The sequence below is a fragment of the Cyprinus carpio genome, chromosome A10 (genome assembly GCF_018340385.1).
Source record: "Cyprinus carpio isolate SPL01 chromosome A10, ASM1834038v1, whole genome shotgun sequence".
NCBI lineage: Eukaryota > Metazoa > Chordata > Actinopteri > Cypriniformes > Cyprinidae > Cyprinus > Cyprinus carpio.
In genome coordinates, this window is record NC_056581.1 from 15,901,085 (window position 1) to 15,924,210 (window position 23,126).

Below are 23,126 nucleotides of genomic sequence, written 5' to 3' on the forward strand. Positions count from 1 at the left end.
ATAGCACATCACCTTAGAGAATAAGGTACGCAATAAACGTATTTTTTTATTTTTTTTTATTTTCAGTCCATAAGTGCAATACAAGGAATGCTAGTTTTCAAAGCCTTTAATATAACTTAAGACAAAACACCACAGGTGAGTACAGGACACATTTAAACATAGATATCACCACACGTCCCCAGCTGATTAATCACAGTAGTTTAAGACAATTCTTTTGTATTACAAGTTTCTGAAATCTTACGTCTAAATATGCAAATGAGACATTATCTAATTAAATATGCACCTATTTGCATAAACGTACATAACACAGTATAATAAGCCTTAAATGTGTATTTTGGATATTTTCTTTCCTATAGTCTCAAAGAAGACATGTTATGGAAGGAAAATAGCCCAAAATCTCAAAATTGACCAGGGCCTTAAAAATACAATGGTTTTAGCTGTAGTGTCTTGCATTAACAGATGATATTCCAGTGAAGATATGTTTGCATTTAACTATGTCTTGATAAGATGCAAAGCTTCAGAGTCTCCAAAAATGAAGTTCACAACTACAGAAAATTACATACAAAAAATCCATCAAGTCTAACAACACTTTTAATGTTATGGAAAGCAACAGAGAATAGTTTGGCTGAAAGAACATGAAAATTAATGTCTTTGCTCCCTATAATCATCTGCATTTATGTTAACAGTCTGATACATATTAAAGTAGTTATTAAGAGATTAACAAAATCATAGTCAGACGTAAAGAATCAGCGGTTTCATTGTCATGTGTTAAGTTAAATACAAAAGCCAGTCTGTCTGAAACTGGTTGCAATGGCGTGCGAGGATCTTTTAATCAACATAAAGATCTTAAACGTTTCTAGTATAGAATATCTAACATAGAATGTCAAAAGACAAAACTGCAAAAAATGATTTACTGACTTGTTTTCCCATCACAAATATCTAAATGTCCTTAAATCAAGAATTATTTACTTGAGAAAGAAAATGACTTAAGATGAAAAATGTATTTCTGAAAAATTTAGCACAATCAAATGAATTCATGCTTAAGGCAAGAAGAAAAAATCATTATTAAAATCATCATAAATTACATTTATTTTTCTATATTTTTCAGGTTTTAAGCATAAACTCACTTACTTTTGATATTTTTTGTCAGAAAACAATTTGATTAATTTTGTTTCTCAAGCAAATGTTTAGACACTTGTATTGGAAAATCATTTTCTGCAGTGCACACTGAAATATTTATAGGTGTTTATAAGGGAAGTGTGTAATTTCTGCAACATAATTAGTTAATAATAGAATGAACTGGTTTTAACAAATGGAAGCTCACAGAAGTCGTGCATCTCTATTTTTCCATTTCGTTTTCTTGAGGTCACAACTTTCTTTATTTTAACAAATCCATTTGATGCTGCTAATGCTACACACCTCAAATTTAAGCTCCTATTGGACACATTTGGATATTACAGAATTAAACCAATAAATATAGACTGCTAAGATGCGATAATAGAGCCCCAGCTTCTATGTAGTGATGTTCAACACGGGACCTTTTTGGCCCATTAGGAGCTTCTTGGCAAGTCGCTGTGAGGTCAAGAGCAAAGGCACGTATTTCGCAGCAGCAGTAGTGATGAAATCACCGCAAATCCATCACGTTCACACTTCCGTCTGTGATGGTGATGTGTTGACTAGCCTGAGCACAAGACACAGACGCAAAACCTTCATTATGATGCACACAAGGTTGAAGGACACAGCAGATCATTCACATGGAGTAAAAGTAGTTCATTTGCTGAAAATTCACTCACTTTCAGGTCATCAAAGATGTAGATCAGTTTGTTTTTCATTGTAACAGATTTGGAGAAATTTTTCGTTATATGTAATGAATGGGTGCCGTCAGAATGAGCGTCCGAACAGCTGATAAAAACATCACAATAATCCACTCCAGTCCATCAGTTAGTCTTATGAAGCAAAAAAAGTTTGTAAGAAACAAATCGTTCATTACAATTCTATTAACTTCAAACCAGTAGCTTCAGCTTAATATGAATCTTCTATCCATAATAATGCCTGTATGTCTCATCTGAATCAGGAGATAATATTAATATTCACTTTATCAGTAAGACATTCATCATTCACTACCTCACATTGACATACTGTAAGTGTCAACCTGTTTGCACATTTGCCTCTTGTACATTCCTGTGTATCTTATTATTTAAGACTACAGTTTACTTTCATGCACATTATTTTCCACTATATATTTAATTCTACAGTATACACCTCTTTATATATTTTATTCTTATATTTTTATTGTTTACTTTTATTTCATTCTTTCATAGCTATATTTATGTATATTTTCATCTGTGTTGTATTAATTGCACTGTCCATGGAGCGGACCTGACTCACATTTCACTGCTGGTTATATATGCTCTATATAATTGTGTATGTGACAAATAAAAATCTTGAATCTTGAATCTTGAATCTTGAGAGAAATAAACACTGATAAAGCCCAAAACAGTTCTAAACAAATATGTTGCAGATTTTGATGTGAGAGGACAATAAGGGAGATTTTTTTCACTTCAGGAAGTGTATGGATTATAGATTTTGGCCATAATCAATCCATAAAAGCTAAAATAAATTAAAAATTCAATTAAAATGGACTGATTCTTACAAACACTTTTTGCTTTACAGGATGTTAATTGATGCTGTGGATTACTTGTGGATTATTGTAATGTTTTTATCAGCTGTTTGGACTCTCATTCTGACGGCACCCATTCACTGCAGAGGATCCATTGGTGAGCAAGTGATGTAATGCTACATTTCTCTAAATCTGTTCTAATGAAGAAACAAACTCATCTACATCTTGTATGGCCTGAGGGTCAATTTTTAGCAAATAAAATGTTTTTGGCTATTACTTTATGTACTGAAGTTGAATATTAAGGGTTCTCTAATCACTAATCAGGCTTCACTCACAGAGAAGAGGGGCGGCTCCCTTGGATGCGGGTGGAATCCTCTTTGTTTGCAGGATGAGATCTCGTCCATCCCGTAGTCTGTGAGCCGAAAGTAGCCCGTCCTGGAGCATAAGTTACCAGACTGTCATTGTTCTGTTTTACCTGCTAACCATCACTCAAACTAATGAAGGCAGCGTATAGCTAAAAACATACTCATTGAATTTAGGTGAGCACACAATGGCTATAGACTCTGGGAGCATGATTTGATAAGAGCAATGTGTGTGCAGGTCCACGCTGGATAAAAAGGCCGTCTGGGTCGGGTGGGTCAAAGAAAAAAAGAGATTGATTATACTCAAGACACATAATTACAGTGATACTATTGAAAAAAAAAGATTAGCCTTGTGACTATAAAGAAAACATCATACATGAATCCAGCCCAGTGTAATGAGATCATTCTGATCCTGGATTAGGAAAAGTTCCTCCTCGTTCTCTGTGTCACAGTAATCTGGTCCTCCACACTGCTTGGGCACGATCACGTGTGTCACTGTGAAGGCGTTCTTCATCTGTGGACAACAACAAGCAAACTCTTTTTTATTTACTCATTATAATACAGATTTCCTCAGATTATGTTAATATGGTTGTAATTTGGCCCAATTATATTCAAGAGATAGTAAGTGAGATTTATTTACACTTCCGTTTTAAATATTTGTGGTCAATAAGATGTTTTTTATAATACTTTTAAATGCATTCAATTGATCAAAAATTACAGTTGAGACCATTATAATGTTACAAAGATTTCATTTCAAATAAATGCTTTCCTTTTGAACTTTCCACTCATCAAAGAATCCAGAATTTTTTAACATGGTTTTTACAAAAACACGAGCACTGATAATAATTTAATATTTCACAATACTACAGTTTTTACTTTATTTTTGATCAAACAAACGCAGCCTTAGTGACCATAAGTGACATTTAAAAAGTCTTAACTGCCCCAATTAGATTTTTTTATGTTTTATTATTAATTTACTTAAATTAACTAAGAAGTTAAAAATAGTATAAAAAATATAAGTATTATGCATAAATACATCTTTATTATTTAATATTTATATTACAATAAAGATGCGCTTAAATAATGTTATTATAGTAAATTATTAATACATTATGACAATATTTTTGTATGACTTCTAATTTATGTTGTACATTACAAATTATGGTGTTACAGTAATGTATTAAAAAATATCCATATTAAAACATAAACCTTTCAGAAGCATTAAGTGAATAAGAATTTGGGGGGGTATGCTTATTGTTAATGGACTTTATTTTCTTCATGCAAAATATAAATATAATTCTTTGTTTCATAACAATAAAATCTCCACTGATTGTTATGAAAAAAAAACATATTAATGGCATAAAAAATAGTCTTTATTATCTTCTCCATTTTCTTTTGGCTGAAAGACATGTTTTAGTGGGATTTACTGAAATGGATAGTTCCAAAAAAACAAAAAAAACAAACATTATTTGGTTTGTCTCAGTCTGCTTGTGTCTGCAAATGTTTTGCACGTACCAGCTTGCCACAGAGTATCCCACAGGTCTCCACGGCTCGTGCTGTGTTGGCATCTGCAAGCTTTAAAAACCTTTGGCACAGCTCGGCAGGCACAAAGAGCTGCCGCAAGCCATTCACCAGCGCACCTAATAAAACAATGAATGGCAGTTTATGACAATAGTAATGTTTGTATCACAAGGTCAGCAATGCATAAGGAAGAGCAAACGGAGAGGCCTCACTGTGTCCTGCACTGACTGGAATACTAGGCTTCAATGAGCGGTCAAACGCTGGGAGGGATGAAGTTTGAGAGACATGGTTCGGGGTCCCTCCGGGGGTCGTCGGTGGTGTAAATGAGGCCTGTGGAGGTCCTTGGACGTCAGGCACCAGGAGATCTCGGGGAGAGGCGGGTGACGCCGGGATGCTAAACTCCTGCATGATGCGCAGGCGCTCCTTCTCCAGCTCCTGCCTGCGGATCAGCTCCTCAAAGGCGCTGAACTGCTCCTGCTCACGCATACGCAGCTGCTGCTGCTCGGCCAGTCGCTGCCTCTCGGCCTCCTGCTCCCGCTGCTTGGCCAATTCTCGAGCCTGGGCCTCATCCTCCGCTCGCTGCCACGAGTCACACACCCGTCAATAAATACGCACATGGATTAGTTTGTAGGTATCATTTCAGAAATATCTGCTCCTAAATGTTACCCACCTTTCGGACAAGATATTCAGCGTGTTCTTTTTCGTACTGCTTGAGAAGCAGCTTTTTCAGTTCCTCAGCTTTCGGAAAAGCAACTTCTTTTAATTTCTAGCATGGACAATAAGGGATATTCATTAACTTGAGACATTCTATCACATTTTGCACGCTTCGTGAAGCTTTTAACATCTTCACTTTCCCCAGGAAGAAGAAAATCACATCTTACCCTCATCGTTTCTTTCTTCTCAGGAATGTTAGCTGTTTTATATTCACGATGTCTAGGAAGTTTTTCAATAAACAACCTAAAAGGACGTAAAACACAGGAACATTACTTATTATTTTCTATATATATATATATATATATATATATATATATATATATATATTATATATATATATATATATATATATATTTTTTTTTTTAATAATAATTTTTGTATAAATCTTTGTTATTTATATAATATATTACAATTTATAATATTAATATATTAACCATTTTTATTAATATTATTTTTTATATATTTAGTTTTGATATTTCTTAAATGTTTATTTCTAGTATATTAAGAAATGTAATTTCAGTAAATTACAAAATCACACAAATCATGGTTTTAAAATGTAAGGAAGTTTTAAATGTACAATTTTTTGAATAATTGGAAGCAAAATAAGAATATTATGTAAAAATATTTTTAGAATTAAAAAATAATATTTTTATGACATTATATATGTATATTCATAACAATAAATGAAGTATATAATAGGTATTGTTTGAAATATATTTAATTTTTATGTGTATTTATTTAATGTTTTTTTTCTAATATATGAAGAAATGGATTTCCAACAAATAGCAAGATCAATCAAATCAGAGTTTCAAACTATTTACACATCCTTAATTTTTTTTTTTTTTTAAATATGGGTTCCAAAAATTGCAAATCTCACAAAATTAATAGAACATAAAACAGCTCAGCTTATATAACACTTAGTTTGACCTCCTGACACTGACGGTCAATATGTTATGCAGGTTAAGCACCTCTTTTCACTTATCAATAACTGAAAAAGAAAAAAATATAGACTTCAAGAGTTTCAGGACCTATTTTGTACCGTACTACTGGAAATCACCTTTAACATCAGGAGAGAGAATAGTATAATGAATCTGATATGTACAATCAATAACCGACCTGCCAGGCATTTTCACTTTCAGCCTGTTCTTGCTGTACTTACGTGATGTACTTATTGAAAAGTATGAACGCATGCTCGACATTCCCCTCCTCTGCATAGATGCTGGCCATTCGGATGATTTCCATCCCTGATCGGAAGTACCGGCGGGGCGGCACATCCTCGCTGACATCCACAGAGCTGCCCAGCTTGGTGAGAGCGCGGACCCTCTCCTCAGACGGCAGACTGGAGTCGCTGTGCTCAGACATCATGTCTCCTGCCTGCAGATCAATAACACACTTTCAGCACACTGCACTGAGTTCACACTGTTTGTACGCAGACTAATAAAGCTCTTTCTCTGGGTGGAGTTACTTCTATATAAGATAATGAAGTTTATACTATAAAAAAGGGGTTCAAAAAGCCTCTGGACACTTTAAAATGTCTGAAAAGCATTTAATTAGACATCAAAATATAAAATCAAGTGTAAATGCTAAAAAATGGCCTTTTCTCAGAACTGGAACAGGTGTTATTGTTTTATAAAAATAAATAAAAAAATAAAACAAATGCCAGTTGGTTTGATTTTGTTTTCTTATTCACTGACTTTTACACATTGCTAAAATGTCTAAATACTTTTTGGTACCATTCAATAATAAACATACACACATACAACATTAAAATAAAATATATTAAAATAAAATAACCAGACTACACTAACCTTGACCTTAAATCTTAAACTTTAACTTTAAATGAGTCTGGAGGCACCCATTATTGACAGGCCAACCAGTAACAATAGCGAGATAAGCCTCGCATGAAGGTAAAATACCTTTCCTACCTGCTTCCACCGCACTCCTTTACGCTTTCAAAGATGCTTTGATGTATTTATCTCATATATTTTCGTTATATTTAGACATTGTGAAAACAAAGCTTGGTGTGTTCACATTAACTGTAATACCATAACACTTCCGGCATCGCATGGAAAGACCCCGCCCACTTCAGTCAGCTGACGGTGAAGTCATGCTACAGATTGACCACTTCTAAGCATATTTTTAGAACTTTAGTGCTTCTCTCACTATGATGCATGTATTTTCCGTCAGGATGATGAAACAAATCGAATTTATGTACCGTTACAGTAATACATTATTGCTGTTGCTTTTAATTATATTTTTTTACACGGAAAGACATTGTTTTATTATTATTATTATTTTTTATCAAATATTGCCTCAAACTGTTAATAAAATTAGACACCCATTCAGTTGATAAATGCTATCTCAGAGTAGGAGAACTCAAATAATAATCACTGAAAATGCAAAAAAGTGGTCATAGGCCACTTTCAGGACATGTGCACGTCACATGAATCCATATTTTCTCCAATGAAAAGTGCATTTATCATCAGTAAAGAAGTATTTTCAAAAACTAAACATAATATGTCTTTAAAATTATGTATCATAGAAAATTACAAAAAAATGCATGTTGCCTTGAGGCAACATTGTAGTGTACTGGAATCACATAAGTATATGATATGATGTAAGAAAAAAGAGCTTCAAGGGAGCTATTGTCTAAACCTATCTGCATGTTTGCTTGATTTTGTAATGCATTTATAAGAATAGTAATTTACATACTATATCTGCACATATTCTGATTTTCTGTTTAGAGGAACTGCTTTCACAAGCAGTGAAGTGCCATGTGTTTATGTGCATGCTTGCAAGGATAAGGTTATGGTAATTTTTAATGTTTTGCTGTGAGACAACACTCATTGTAATGTTTTGATATGATGATTTGATATGATGGTTTGGTTATATTTGAATGAAATTGTACTTTCTATTAAATATGAGATGTGCAATACAATAAAAACTAGATAAATAAGTGTTTGGTTAAATAATTTTTTTTTTCAATTAATATTTTTTTTCTGCATGAAAATTTAAAATGTGGTACAATGCTGCCTTGAGGCAACAAACTTTTAATAAACACATACATTTAAAAATTATGAAAATGTTTATTGATACTGTAATAGTGTCCAATTTTAAGCAGGAAAAACATCACAAATAATCTGCTCCTCATTGATATCATATTGTGTACGATAAAAAAGAAATACAAAATGTGTAAAATATAAGGAAATAATAAAACAACTGTAATTGCACTTCCAAAAGTGTTTAATATTTCACTTCATTTAAAACGTAAGGCATGATAGATTAGCAGCAGTTATAGATGAACTGTGTGAATTACATTTGCTGGATTACATGACCTAATAACAGATAACCATCACAGAATGTAGTAGTATTAATGTTAGCAAGCAGAGTCTAATAAAACAGTCAACCTCTTTAGGAGACCAAATCCATTTACTCCGTCAAAGAAAAAGAAGAGTTCCTGCACAATTGGACTAGCAGCTTGTGTTCAGAAAAGCACAGTCCAGCAGTTTGGGTTGAACAGGTGTAGCTTCTTCATTTCAGCGAGGAGTCCTATCATTCGGACCTTTCCTGTGTCTCTGTCGAAGTTTTCTGTGAGGCCCTGGAGGTCTCGTGAATCCCTCTGGAGGCACGTGTGGATTGTGGTATTGTTGGCCAAACCTGTCGGAGGGAAGCGGATGTGGATAATGTCCGAAGTGGAATCCTCTGACGCTCTGGTTGGGAAAACGGGGTCTCACGCCCTGCGGTGGATGAGGAATCAAGCGAGGACGGTAGAACTGGCGCTCAGGTGGTTTGAACCAAGTCATGTTGTTCTTCTGGTGAAACGGTCTGAGGAGAAATTGTGAGATTGAGTAAAGAAACAGCTTTATCCAGTAAGAAAGACCATTTTGATTTCATGTTGACTGATGGGTTGATTATTTGAGCTTACCGAAACTGATTCTGGGGTTCCCTGTGCCATTGGTGAAGTTCATGTCCATTAAAAGCAGGATCATGGTTATGTTGTTTCCTTCGATGATGAGGAGCATCATCTCGTGGTTCGTTTGCAAGTCCCTGAGCAGGTTCTTTGTCTGGTTCCTCCATTCCCTCATTACTGCATGAAAAATTGCATGATTAACACTGTAAAGCCTGCCATATAAAATAAAAGTCCAAAAATAAATAAATAAATAAATATAATTCTATTGTTTTTTAAATTTATAGATATAGTGAGAACATGGAGCTATAATGAGGAGGAAAAAAAACAATTAAATTTTACACAGAGGCCCGAACTGAGGAAAGTTGCTGATATTTATATGGTCCGAAAGATGAAATTCTGATGGTGTGTAATGTAACTCAATGAGATCTTTATAACAGTATAACAGGCTATTCACATAAAATGCATATAAATATCATTTGTCACTCTATATCGCTCAAAATGCTTAAGTAAGATGATAAATGTTTTAAATGTTTAGTTTTATGACCAAAACACTGTAGTTTATATTGTGGGAGGCAAAACATGTTCAGTAAATGTTTATCTTGAATATTACTAACAATATAAAAGTTATTATTATGTCCACTTTTCAAAAATCAGCAAAAAACTTAACAACCTAAATATGTTCACAATCATACTAAAAGGCTTTTTACTTGCTAAAAAGGTATAAACTATCAATCAGATGACAGCAGGCTTGTAGTAGATTGTGTACAATAGGTTTTTCAGAAGTTTTGATCATGCTGATAATTTAGAGGCCTTAGAAAATCAGTATCAAATATGATCGAATGTGCTTTACAGGACTCTGAAGGCATGCAGAAGAGCTCACCTTCTCTTGGGCCCCGTCCTCAGGTCATCAAGATAGTTCTGCCTCTCAACTGAATGTCCCCTTGATTCATTGAATACTTGGAAGAAATCAGAGCATTCAAGTAAAAATACCTAAAAGCATGCAAATACACACAGTAAGTATAAGTGTGTATACTTACAATTAATCGCTTTTTGGGGGTTCATCCCATCAACATCGATTAGGTATCTATGACACAATATTTAACACTGACAACTGCTGGATGCACTAGCTCATCTAAAGACAAAGTTAATGGATCACAAATACGGAAAACAAGCAAAAAGAAAGAAATTTTACTCACCGACATATTAAATAGCCGGTGCGATTCAAACCATGCGTGCAATGAACACCAATCAGCTTTTCTGTTTAAAAAAAAAAAAAAAAAGTCTGTATTTTTTGTTAAACAAACATCAGCTGAACTCAATGTTTAGAACCTAATTTACTTCTCTAGTGACATATTTCTCAGTGAAATAGGATATTAAACATTAGTTAGGTTTTTGCATTCTGATGAGCATTATTTGTCTTTGGAATAACATGCACTGATGAATTGTTCACTATAAGACCAGGAACATGTACACTACTGTTTAGAAGTTTGCGGTCAAAGAGAAATTAATAATTGTATTCATCAAGGATGCATTGAATTAATCAAAAGTGACATTTATAAATGCTGTTCTTTTGAATTTTCTATTCATCAGGGAATCCTGAAATCCATAAAAATATGAAGCAGCACAACTGTTTTCAACATTAATAATAATAAATGTTTAATGAGCAGCAAATCAGCACATTATAATGATTTCTGAAGGATCATGTGACTCTGAAGATTGGAGTAATGATGCTAAAAAAATATAGCTTTGCATCGCAGGAATAAATTACATTTTAAAATATATTAAAATAGAAGACTGTTATTTTAAATTGTAATAGTATTTCACAATGTGACTGTTTTACTGAATCAAATAAATGCAGCCTTGGTGAGCTTAAAAGACTTCTTTCAGGAATATTAATCAAATCCCACCGAACGGTAGGGAATTAAGAAAGCCACTTTGATTTAATTAACTAAAATTCACCATTGTTTTCATTGCCATGCAGAAAGTGTCTGACGGCCTTCTTGAAGCTGAGAATGGTGGCATCGTTTGGCACTTCATGCCCTACTGTGGAGATCTTCAGGTGGTACAGTGTGTTTGGCAAATCCTGACACAAACACAATCACACGTTCAGAGAAAATCAACTTCACTCCACCTTGACAAAAACTCATCAAGCTCAAACCTAGACTTCAAGCTAGCGGTTTAGGTTTTAATTCCTACCTCTACGTTGTAGTAGCGAGTCGTGTTGGTCAGATCAATGATGAGACCCAGCTGCTGTCCTTCCTCTTCTAAAATACGCACAAGATCAAACGGTCCAAAGACATCTGATGGCGTTAAATGATATCTGAAAGACTAGAACAAAAAGCAATGGAATTAATTCTAAGCTCACGTGTGTCTTTCAGACAGGTGGAGGATTTGTGAATGTCTTCAGACCTGTTTTAAGGGAACTTTAAAAGCGATGAAGCGGGTTCCTGGGATCCGTTTACCCACTGCTGTATAGTCTGTCCATCTAAAGGGGACACAAACAATCCTTAAAACTTAACTTCAGTTAATAAACCTTATAAGATAAGTGAAATGATAAAAACTAACCTGTCAGGAATGGGATTTTTCCTCTCGGAATACATGTCTTCACGGCAGCTCTGCTTTGGTCTTTGTAATGCCATACACTTTTAAAACATATAGTTTGATTACATCCCATACATGATGACACTACTGTAAGCAGAATTCGTACAGCTTTAATGAACACTAAAACATAACTATTTATGAATAATTTGATTATGTGCCAGATATGGGAGTTACATAAATCAGAATCAGACTCTGGTTTCACTTTAGGTCATTACCAGAACAAAATGTATTTAACATTCAGGCTTTGTCAGTCTTTATAAGCGTATGCAAGCCCCGTATTACGTCACGATAGATATTATAATTAACTACAATAAAGAATGACACATTTTACTAAAAAATGAACCAATACCTCTGTGATGTTCTCCCACTTCCACGTTACCAACACAGTGTGGGCAACTCCTGTGATGAAATGAATGTGCTCGGGGGCTGCGCGCTCTGCTGCCGCCCTCAGGCCGGGAGGAAAACTGCAACCCAACCACAACTGAACTCAGAGCTTTTTCAGTCGCTGTATTCTTTTCCTCATGATTATTTTCTTTTCCCCCTTTGCATTCCGCTGCAATAGTATGGAAAAAAGGACAACATATACTCACTGATCTAAATATGTTCCTTAATAGATCAGTGCATGTATTGCACATTTGTGGTCTGTTCTCCTGATTTAATTTGTTTTCCATTAATAATTCAGCTTAATCCATAAATAATGCTGCTAAAGTTAACAGTCCGTCAGAGAGCGGCTCGGAAGAGAGGGGGCGGGGTCAGCAGAGCTCATTTGCATTTAAAGGAAAATGCTACAAAACGGCTTGCTTTGAAAAGAGCTGTTTTTGACAGGGTAAAGGGTGTTGTTTTACACTACCACTGAGAAATTTAACCAAACTATGTTCCAGACTTTTGATTAAGGCCCTAAAGAATCATATCAACTTGGAAAATGGGCATCCGATGACCCCTTTAAATAGCCTCAAAGGGCTTTGATAGGTTTATATTACTACAGTGATATTTCACCTGTCCATTATTGCTGAAAGAATCATGCTTTTGGGGTAATGCCTGGCCTGTTGAAAGTAACTTGTTTATGCTTTTACACTTCTAAATATCATTTTAATGTTCCATGGTTGAAGGGTGAGTAGAATAATGTCATCTCATCGTACCCAGTAAAAAAAAAAAAAAACGTATTATTGCATTCATAAAGCGAGCCTTTCACTGATTGTTTACAATTTAAGTTACACCCATAATTTCGCGCAAAGCATCATGGGGCGTAGGAAATATATTTTGTGTAACAGCTGCTAACCATACAGCACGGATTATGTAAAGAAAGCATTGTTCACACCGAGGATGATAATTATAAAATTTTAATAATCGTTCTAATTCTACGAGTCCACGGAAAACTGCCACGGACTTTCCGCGGCTGCTGTTTATGAATAAAGTTTTATATATGTAAGCTAAAATGTTTTGTTTTGTGAAAAACATTATACATGTAGTAATTTATTACATTTGCGATAATCAGCCGCCACTTTCCACAGTCGCTGTGGCAGCGGCACTTCTGGTGGCAGACTCTCTTTGTATGACAGGGGCAGTTTGTAAAAACAAACTACTGTGGACTATATGTAAATAATTTATAAACATTTACTATGCTCAGCTGCCGCTTTTTGTGGCTGCCGTGCTTTGTTCCAGCTGCCAATAACCTGTTACAAATTCAAAGTATTGCCATCAGTATACACTAAATACTTTGACCATACTTTCTTCTTTATGCGTGTGTAAATCTTTGCTTTTAGTCGTAAGTAAAAATTTACTTTCACACGTTTATGAGAGCAAACATGAATAAAGATGGCGTAATTGCCTCTGTACATTATTCTGAGTAACTTAAAATCGACGAGTAAACAAAGTATTTGAATACTATCTATGGTAGAAGAATCAGGAATTAAACTCTTTTAAGGGAGGTCTTTTTAAGGAAGTTTGGCAGAGGAAACCCACAATGTACATGATAGGAATGTTTCTCTGGAGGTATGCATTCTTTGAACTTGTGACTACCATCTAAATACTAATTTAATCTTTATTTGACCCTCTAACTCTAGCACTATTCTATTCTAATTCTATAATTAAAAAAAATATATTCTTGTTCCTTTTAGACTTGCACTCTATTCATTTGCTGCTTATTTTCTTAAAAAAAAAACCTAACTAGCTTTCTAATCTTTTTGTATTCTATCTGTTTTCATATATTATACAGTTAACAAAAGCAAAAAAAGCCATCTAACACTAGCTTACTCTATTCTTTTTCTATTCTATCTGTTTTCTAATCAAACATAAAATTATTAAAAAAAAAACCACTCTACACGCACTGATTTAACCAAACAATACATGTTCATAGCACTTGTATATCATTGCTCTTTTGTTGATTTTGATTGCTTCCATTGTCCTCAGTTGTAAGTCGCTTTGGATAAAAGCGTCTGCTAAATGACTAAATGTAAATGTAATTTCATCATCGTAATTTCTGTTGGCCAAAATAATGCTTAATGTTATTTTTGTATGTTAACTTTTTATAATTGTTCAGTACAGATGAGGTAAGTTGTTCTGAACATTATTTAGAGCACCTTTAATGCTAAATGAACCGTGACAGTGGGAATTATGTTTTTATATACCAGGAAAGATTTGGGTCGATAGACAGAAAAGAATGAGGAAGTCTGAGACAAGGGCCAGTTGAATTTAAGTTGAATTATATAATATAAAAAAGAATTTAAAACAAATGTATTTATTCTCAGTTAAAATAAAAAAGAGACTGGGACTAGTCATCAGACGTAATGGCTGTAACTATAAGGTTAAAGTGATTTTGACACAAATATTACATTTTTTGTAATATAGGTTCCAGTTTTTCTGTCACACTTAACTTGGTTAAGTTGTCACATGAGTTTTATATGTTGTAATTGCATATTCCAAGTTGGCCAAAACAAAACAACATAAAAGTGCTTCTGAATTATTTTTAAATTTGTCGAAAACCACATAATTGACTATTTAATGCAAGTTCCCACTGTGAGTTTACCACATATAGTGTTACAACATAGTTTGGTCAATATGTTAAAAGAACTCAATAGCCTGTTTGTTGCCAAGATGTTACACTAAAAAAAAAAAATAGGTGTAGGATTTAGGAAACAAAGTTCACTTAGAAATTGCTAACTGGATCTTCCCTTCATTTGCTAATATTGATTTCAATTGAAATTCACCAGTCTGCTTCCTCACAAAATCTTGCAAGAGTAAAAACCTAAAAAGCACCTGAAAGGATTATTCCCTTTAATGTTAGCAGACATTGAAGTTATTTGAGCTGTATAATCACAAAGGTGATGACACAGCATTTTTGGGGGGGTTTCTCTCTGCTTATTGCATGGCTACTCACCAAATAAATACATGCATGGATGTTAAATGATGATTTAAGCTGATATTATTTCATAATTTTACCTGTATATTTTTCTTAAAGCTTGAAACTTGTTGCAGATCCTAACTGAATGTTTATAATGAACAACTTTCTGGTGTTCAGGCTTGTCGAGGCCATGGTTTGGATGGAGGTGTGGAGGTGGAGGCTGATTCTTCATTCTCAGAGGAAGAGGACGGCATGTCTGAGCTCTTTTCCATTCCTAGTGACACAGCAGTCATGTATGCCACATCTCCAGGTGTGACTTATTAACTCCAGAACATTGTTTGCATACTTTGTAAAGTCACAAACGCTTCAGTTCCTCACTCACGTACGTTGATTCGTTTCTAGGTTACGGTGCATTCATGCATCCTCTGGGCTCGGTGTTGATTCAAACCCTCTGTGATTTGCTAGAAAAGGAAGGAGGTCCAGATCTGGAGATCACAAGACTTCTGACTCGATTAAACTACCAGGTGGCCTACAACTTTGAATCCAGAGGGAAACTGTTGGGCGGCAAAAAGCAGATGCCATGTTTTGTGACCCGCTTTACCAGAGAGGTTTTCCCATTCATGGACAGTCAGACGACAGCAGCAGAAGATTTGAGCTTGACCTTTGCAGCAACGAAGCTTATCGATGAACCCAGAAGATCACGGAAGAGCTCCATCAGCTGAAGATCGCAGAACAGAGACTGACGGCAAAGAATATGTAGAAAAACTGATTCATGTTAGATATCATATCATCTCATTTGATAAGATAACATATAATCACGTAAAGTTGCATCAGTAATAGGAAGTAAAGTGCTGGAAAACGTGCAGAATGTGACTTGTTTTATAATGCCGTGTTTGCTACTTCCTTTTATTTCTTTTCCTGAAGTAAAATAGACCTCTTCTGTTTTATGTGAAAGTGTATTGAAAAAAAAATAAATATAAAAAATACATTTATATATAAATCTTAAAGTGTTTATCTGTATTATATGTGATATTCAAATAAAACCTAAACTGAACTCGAAGCTCAATGTCTTACTAAATTCAAAAATCAATCAGTGTTGCAACAGCATTTTAACTGAAACACCATTTCTGAGAAAAACTTATGTTATGTTATGATAATCCATATCCTGTGCTGATGACCATATGCGAAACTACATTCTGTGACTCAGATTACGACATACTGATACTTTGCCCTTGCTGTTGTAACTGTACTTGTAGGTGTGAAGTGTTTATTAAGCACTCTGTAATTTTGCAAGTGCTCATATGATGTGAGTTGACAGCCAATCCAGACATGCAGGATTTCAACATGGCCTGTCTGTCACAAACACTAATGCCAGGTTTCATTTAACTGTCTATACAGTGATGACTATTATTTGTGCTTATGAGACGTTCGGTTTGGCTTTAATTGGTGTTCAGTCATTCTTTGGACTCAGGTGATCTTTTATACATTAAAAAATGACTGAAAAAGGAGTTTGAACATTTTGGCTCCCAATGATGAGACATAGAAGTCATTGAAAATATTATAGTAACCTGAACTGGTGAAAATATGAATGAAAATGAGATGCAAAAAGAAAAATAAAGAAGCATTTAACCATGTCTGGTATGCGAATAGCACAAACTGATATGCAGTAAAGTATTTGGTGATTCTCAACCTACAGGAACTTCCAGAATGACGCTGCAATACTTATCTGTGAGCATGAGAGACGTGCATCATTTTACAGAACTGGTGTACTTCTTGACGTGAAGGATCAGAACACACTGTACAGAGAGTACTTTATCACGAACGGCAGACATCAGTACTAACAAGCAATCTGCACAGAGTCGGCGTCAGAGCAGATCTACTGGAGGGGCATTGGATCATCGGCGGGGGGGCACTGTCGTTTGATAATTTTTTTTTGACGCATTGGCAACATCATAGTAGCATGGAAATCCAGACCTAAATCTGAAAGATCTATATAGAATGACAATGAAAGATTTAGACTTGGGTTTTTATCTAAAAGAGGAACAGAAGACAGCGCTAAAAATTTGCTGTTTTGCCGACCGGATACGGTTCCAATGATCTATATAGAATGACATTCTACCCTATAATGTTAGCTCCAATGATCTATCTATATAGAATGTCATTATATAATTTTTTTTTTTTTTTTTTTTTTTTTTTTTTTTTTTTTATATATATATATACCTGTCTTGATTCCTAATACACAACAGATGACGATTGTTAGGTTAAACGTTCAGAAAATTCCATATAAGGTTAGTATAGCCTAGTTCAGCACGTCAGCGAATGAAAAGCTACTCATTCTCGCGTTCTACGAGTTCAGTAGCCTACATTTTTTGTGAAAATGTACATTTTTGGGAAACGCGCAAGGAATTGCGGATAACGTTTATAACCTTGCACATAGAGAGCGCTTTTAAGAGCTAAGATAGGCTAGGCTACATCGAGGGGAAAACCCGGCCCAGAACAGATAGCCTAAACAACAGAACAGGACAGAAAATAATAATATAAATATAATATAGGCTAAATAAAAAACATAAAATTGGCCTACAATGAATAGCTATATATTTTTTATACTTAAATAATTTACAAATTACGACGACAAAAATAAAACACTGAATCAGTTTGAAGCTTTGAATAACCGGCAAAAAAATGTCCCCATCAGACAAAGTGTTTTGTATAGATGTTTCTGAAAACTTAAGGCTTTTTTTCTTAATAAAACGAGTTGGACATCATCACACAAATGTCTGCGTATGGACCAGTTAAATCAGAAGACTAAAATTCGCCTTCAGAGAATAAGGATGTCACAATAATAATGAGCCCTCACACAAGGTATAAGGTTTAACTGATTTTGTAGTTTTTGATTTGCGTAGAATGCAAATTCTGTAGAACTTGAGAAATAGATAAAAGAAAATAAAATACAGGAAATGGAAAAAATAAAATACAGAAAATACAAAGTGTGCTTCAACAAATAAAAATAATTTCTTTAAACACCGTTTTTTCTTAGGGTTTCAAGGACTTTAAATACTCTAAAGGACTCATTTTCTAAACAAAATAAATAAAGGACAAAAATTGGTACTTGGTTTTAACCCGGGTTACACACCTCCCAACAGTTTATGCACGCACCAAGCAGAAATGACATAAGCCCATATATCTTTACAGACAGCCAAGTATAAAACACAAATGCAGTTAGAACCCACAAACATTCATCAACAATTCAACTGTTTTTTTTTTTTTTTTTTTTTTTTTTTCTTTTTTTAATTAGCTGCTAACAACTGTCTATAATATAGACGGACAAACTGTTCTTCAACTTGAAATGGATTTTGCGCGCGCGCTGCAAATCAAATGTAACAAGTTTATTCGGCGACCAATAAGCATTCACCGAGTAACGTGCCATGAGCAACCAAAATTATGCATTTTCCCCATTCTTTTTATTTTATTTACTTTAAGTTACAGTTTGAACATTTAATATTAAAATAATAACTAAAAGGGATTTTTTTTGGGCCACGCCATGGCCTGTAGGAGGGGCATCAATGACCGCTAGGGGGGGCACGGCCCTCGAATGCCCCACCACAGCGCCGGCACTGAATCTGCATGAAGTCTACTTACAGTCTTACATTCATACTGATAAACATCTAAAGGCCCACACAGTTCAGCTGATATTAAAAACAAGATTTGTTGTGCACTTTTTGATTATAGTTTGAATAATGTAGTGGGGAAAAATAGCTATAAATTAAATACTTATTATTATTTTATAATTATGAAAAAATAATGCCTACTCTGAAAAATTATTATTATTATTATTATTATTATTAAGTTGACACTGACAGTATTATTTAAATTCTGACCATAAACTCAAAGTCATAAAGAGACCATAAAGTCATCTTCCACTATGAGGTGCGTGTGAGAAATGAAATTCTGAGATTTTCAAATTTAATTTAGCTATTTTTTTGTCTTTTTTGAAATTTTTAAAATATAAATATTTAAATCAGTCGATGACAAGAATTGGTTCCTTACAAACAAGTGGAAAGTCCATACTTTATAAAAATATTTCAAATTGTCAAATCCGATGTAAAACATATGTGTCAACACCGTGTTCTTCTTCAGCAGTGGTCTAAACAATGCTGTACATGCTGCAAACTGATTTACAATTTGAACACTGGCACTGAGAAATTTGAAAAGCTATTGATACAAAGTAAACACACAAAATAAGAAAAGCACCTCATTCTTTTTTATGCTAATTATCTCTGTGTCCTGTATCCGTCCCTGTCGTACAGTAGCTGAAGTACAGAACTTCTGTTGGAAGAACAGGATTGCAGAAATAATTTGAAGCTGACACAATGCTGAGCTGTAAATCATGCTGTCTTCTGTCTACTGTGTGCATACATATCCACCCTTCCTCAAAACAAATAAAGGTGTGCGATCTCACACTAAAAGCTTGTGGAAAAACTAATATATATATATATATATATATATATATATATATATATATATATATATATATATATATATATATATATATATATGTATGTATATATTCTGATTTGACAGGGAACTGCTGGTGTTGTGTAGATCAGACTGATGATAGAAAATGCTGGGAGGAAACTCCATATATGCAATAAGGCATGCAATAAGACATGTGATGAGGCTCATAAAAGCTGGACTCACCTGTTATATGACGTTCAGACAGACTCATAAAGTAGGCCTCCCCGTTCACACACAGATCATACAGCATTAGACCTCAGTATTTGACAGGAGAGAGGTAAAGATGATGTCTTGTAAATTTCCTTTCACAGCTGATAAGACTGTGAAGAACAGAGCACTGATAGTGTCTGTGGAGAACTTCTGTTCAGATGCAGGTCTGAACAAGAGGACCGGGGTGAAGAGAGACACTAGAAGACTTCACAAAATCCTCACCAAGCTCGGCTTCTCTGTGGACATCAGAATGGACATCGAAGCAAATGAGATCTATGAAGCATTTAAAGCAGGTAACAATATTTAGTCTAATTTCTTTCCAAGCAGAATTCGTGTTTCACATCTGCAATGCTTTTTTTCTCTCTGGTTTCTTTTATTTGGTGCCAAAGTCCCATGCTTGTTAATAATACTGTCCTCATTTATCAGCAGCAAGCACAGATTAAAAACAATTTACCTCTTGCACAAACTCTTTTAACTTGAAAAACAATTTGATTTTAATATGCAGAGAAATGTAGATTCGTGTTGGGTTTTGAGGAGTTGAATCACAATTTGATTTTGCTATCAATCAGAAATGAATGAGTGAATCATATGAGCAATAAAACTACTAGTCAGTGATTAAAGGTCAAACAAACTGAAATCTGAACATATGATACACAATATGAATGGAAGAGATCATGACCTCATAAGCCTCATAAACAATAGGAACAAATGAGCTCAAAAAAAGAACACATGCAAAATCTGTCCATTCTGTTTAATTACACACCACCACTGACTTTAATTCTGCGGCTTCCATCCTCAGAGAGCAAAAAGACGGTCAAAGACTGTTTTGTGGGCATCATATCCAGTCACGGTGAGGAGGGTGTTGTGTTTGGCGCTGATGGATGTGCTGTGAAACTGGCAGAGGTCTACAGCTACTTTGGAGGCCCGTCAATGGCAGACAAGAGCAAACTCTTCCTCATCCAGGTACATTTAGTGAAAACTTTCCACAGACAAACTCCTGTGACCTCTTTACTTCTTGCATACTTTAGCAAATATTGATGGCAGTGATTATATTACATTCTACTTTAGAATTCCTTTGACTCTGGTACTGTTCAGTCATTTTAAGCCAATCATTTTTTTTTCATTCATCAGAATGGTATTAAACTTGGTCAAAAAATTGTGGACATGACTCACACTTTACTGTTCACATGTCTGCTATAGGAAATGAAAATGAAATATGAAATACAGCATTTTGGGGGGGTTTCTCTCTGCTTATTGCATGGCTACTCACCAAATAAATACATGCATGGATATTAAATGTTGATTTAAGCTGATATTATTTCATAATTTTACCTGTATATTTTTCTTAAAGCTTGAAACTTGTTGCAAATCCTAACTGAATGTTTATAATGAACAACTTTCTGGTGTTCAGGCTTGTCGAGGGCATGGTTTGGATGGAGGTGTGGAGGTGGAGGCTGATTCTTCATTCTCAGAGGAAGAGGACGGCATGTCTGAGCTCTTTTCCATTCCTAGTGACACAGCAGTCATGTACGCCACATCTCCAGGTGTGACTTATTAACTCCAGAACATTGTTTGCATACTTTGTAAAGTCACAAACGCTTCAGTTCCTCACTCACGTACGTTGATTCGTTTCTAGGTTACGGTGCATTCATGCATCCTCTGGGCTCGGTGTTGATTCAAACCCTCTGTGAATTGTTAGAAAAGGAAGGAGGTCCAGATCTGGAGATCACAAGACTTCTGACTCGATTAAACTACCAGGTGGCCTACAACTTTGAATCCAGAGGGAAACTGTTGGGCGCCAAAAAGCAGATGCCATGTTTTGTGACCCGCTTTACCAGAGAGGTTTTCCCATTCATGGACAGTCAGACGGCAGCAGCAGAAGATTTGAGCTTGACCTTTGCAGCAACGAAGCTTATCGATGAACCCAGAAGATCACGGAAGAGCTCCATCAGCTGAAGATCGCAGAACAGAGACTGACGGCAAAGAATATGTAGACAAACTGATTCATCTTAACTCTTCTATAACATCTCTCAAAGTATCTCACAGGAGACTGATAATGAATCTAGGGACTTCCTGTCAAGTAAAGTTTCATGTCCAGCAGGAAATGAGCGACTGGGAAAGTTGCATGATGTGATGTGCTTTCTTAGCATTCCATTTATGTTTTTTTTGCTATTGCTACCTCATTATGTATATATTCTACTTATTCTTTATATACACTATACTGTTCAAAAGTTTTAGGTCATTAAATTTTTTAATGCTTTTGAAAGAAGTCTCTTCTGCTCACCAAGGATGCATTTATTTGATCAAAAATAAAATAAAATAGTAATATTATATATATATATATATATATATATATATATATATATATATATATATATATATATATATATATATATATATATATATATATTATTATTATTATTATAATAATAAAAATAATTACTATTTATATAACTGCTTTCAATCAATTTCATTTTAATTTATATTTTAATAATTTTTTATTATAAAATATTATAACCACTCTAATATACTGATTTGGTGCTCAAAAGACATTCTTGCTGCTTTTAATGTTGGAGACAGTTGTGCTGCTTAATATATATATATATATATATATATATATATATATATATATATATTATTATTATTATTATTATTATTATTATTATTATTTTGTGGTGGTGGTGTTAACCATGATAAATTTTTTTCAGGATTCTTTGATGAATAAAAAATTCAAAATAACTTTTTATGATCTTTTGTAACATAATAAATGTCTTTACTGTCACTTTTGATGAATTCAATGTGTCCTTGTTGAAAAGTTTATTTTAAAATACAAATTAAACTTTGGAAACAACCATTTGAATAATTTAAGTTTTAACTATATAAGTACTGACATAAGTTTTGCAAGTGATAAACATTCTTACAATTCTTGAAACAATGTTAAAACGTTAAATCTTAACAATGTTAAAATTCTTCTATTTTTTAAATACAATGAAATATGGAAGTGATGACTTGCTAGCTAGACATAACAGACCTAAATTTGAAAAAAAAAATTAAAATAAAAAAAAAAATTATAAAAAAATCAAGCAACTGTGTTTAGTGTCAAAAAGAACACATTTACATAAGGTCTGATGCAACTGCCAATTTATTGAATTCCTGATGATTCCGGAGAGAACTAATGTAATGATAATAATAATAAAAGATCGTTACATGCTGTTTGAGTTAAAAATTAAACTGAAAGAAAGGCTCAGCTGTCTGTGACTCAGATTAAGTAATCATAATCATAGTTTGCCCCTGTATATTTACTGTAATTGAAGGTGTTTACACAGGATATTG

The 23,126-nt window shown here is 34.2% G+C and overlaps 4 protein-coding genes across 6 annotated transcripts; 2 read left to right on the forward strand and 2 right to left on the reverse strand.

The window, feature by feature from the left end:
- Positions 1–26: 26 nt before the first annotated feature.
- Positions 27–7,309, reverse strand: LOC109065601 (STAM-binding protein-like A). 2 transcript variants are annotated; one of them, XM_042765406.1, is made up of 10 exons: positions 7,134–7,309; positions 6,377–6,591; positions 5,385–5,460; positions 5,174–5,269; positions 4,716–5,082; positions 4,498–4,622; positions 3,359–3,496; positions 3,147–3,259; positions 2,956–3,055; positions 27–1,681 (listed from the first exon to the last, which is right to left on the reverse strand). In XM_042765406.1, the coding sequence occupies exons 2-10, from the start codon at positions 6,580–6,582 to the stop codon at positions 1,625–1,627; spliced, it is 1,278 nt and encodes a 425-aa protein (XP_042621340.1). In that variant the 5' UTR covers positions 6,583–6,591; positions 7,134–7,309; the 3' UTR covers positions 27–1,624. The 2 variants fall into 2 exon arrangements, with proteins under 2 accessions (XP_042621340.1, XP_042621338.1); XM_042765404.1 differs by having other exon boundaries at positions 7,143–7,308.
- A 974-nt stretch (positions 7,310–8,283) lies between these two features.
- On the reverse strand, positions 8,284–12,255 carry LOC109065567 (RNA/RNP complex-1-interacting phosphatase-like). 2 transcript variants are annotated; one of them, XM_019082532.2, is made up of 10 exons: positions 12,078–12,255; positions 11,693–11,815; positions 11,537–11,612; positions 11,324–11,455; positions 11,087–11,210; positions 10,324–10,384; positions 10,165–10,211; positions 10,008–10,083; positions 9,143–9,304; positions 8,284–9,042 (listed from the first exon to the last, which is right to left on the reverse strand). In XM_019082532.2, the coding sequence occupies exons 2-10, from the start codon at positions 11,764–11,766 to the stop codon at positions 8,754–8,756; spliced, it is 1,041 nt and encodes a 346-aa protein (XP_018938077.1). In that variant the 5' UTR covers positions 11,767–11,815; positions 12,078–12,255; the 3' UTR covers positions 8,284–8,753. The 2 variants fall into 2 exon arrangements, with proteins under 2 accessions (XP_018938077.1, XP_018938076.2); XM_019082531.2 differs by having other exon boundaries at positions 11,693–11,769; positions 12,078–12,253.
- A 2,966-nt stretch (positions 12,256–15,221) lies between these two features.
- Positions 15,222–16,173, forward strand: LOC122146508 (caspase-7-like; the record flags this gene model as incomplete). The annotated part of the gene is made up of 2 exons (XM_042765719.1): positions 15,222–15,378; positions 15,471–16,173. Coding segments are annotated over 2 exons (477 nt in total), but the record flags the coding sequence as incomplete, so codon positions are not given.
- A 3,595-nt stretch (positions 16,174–19,768) lies between these two features.
- LOC109065583 (caspase-3-like) lies at positions 19,769–22,110 on the forward strand. The gene is made up of 4 exons (XM_042765407.1): positions 19,769–20,086; positions 20,593–20,756; positions 21,205–21,337; positions 21,430–22,110. The coding sequence occupies exons 1-4, from the start codon at positions 19,867–19,869 to the stop codon at positions 21,747–21,749; spliced, it is 837 nt and encodes a 278-aa protein (XP_042621341.1). The 5' UTR covers positions 19,769–19,866; the 3' UTR covers positions 21,750–22,110.
- Positions 22,111–23,126: the final 1,016 nt, after the last annotated feature.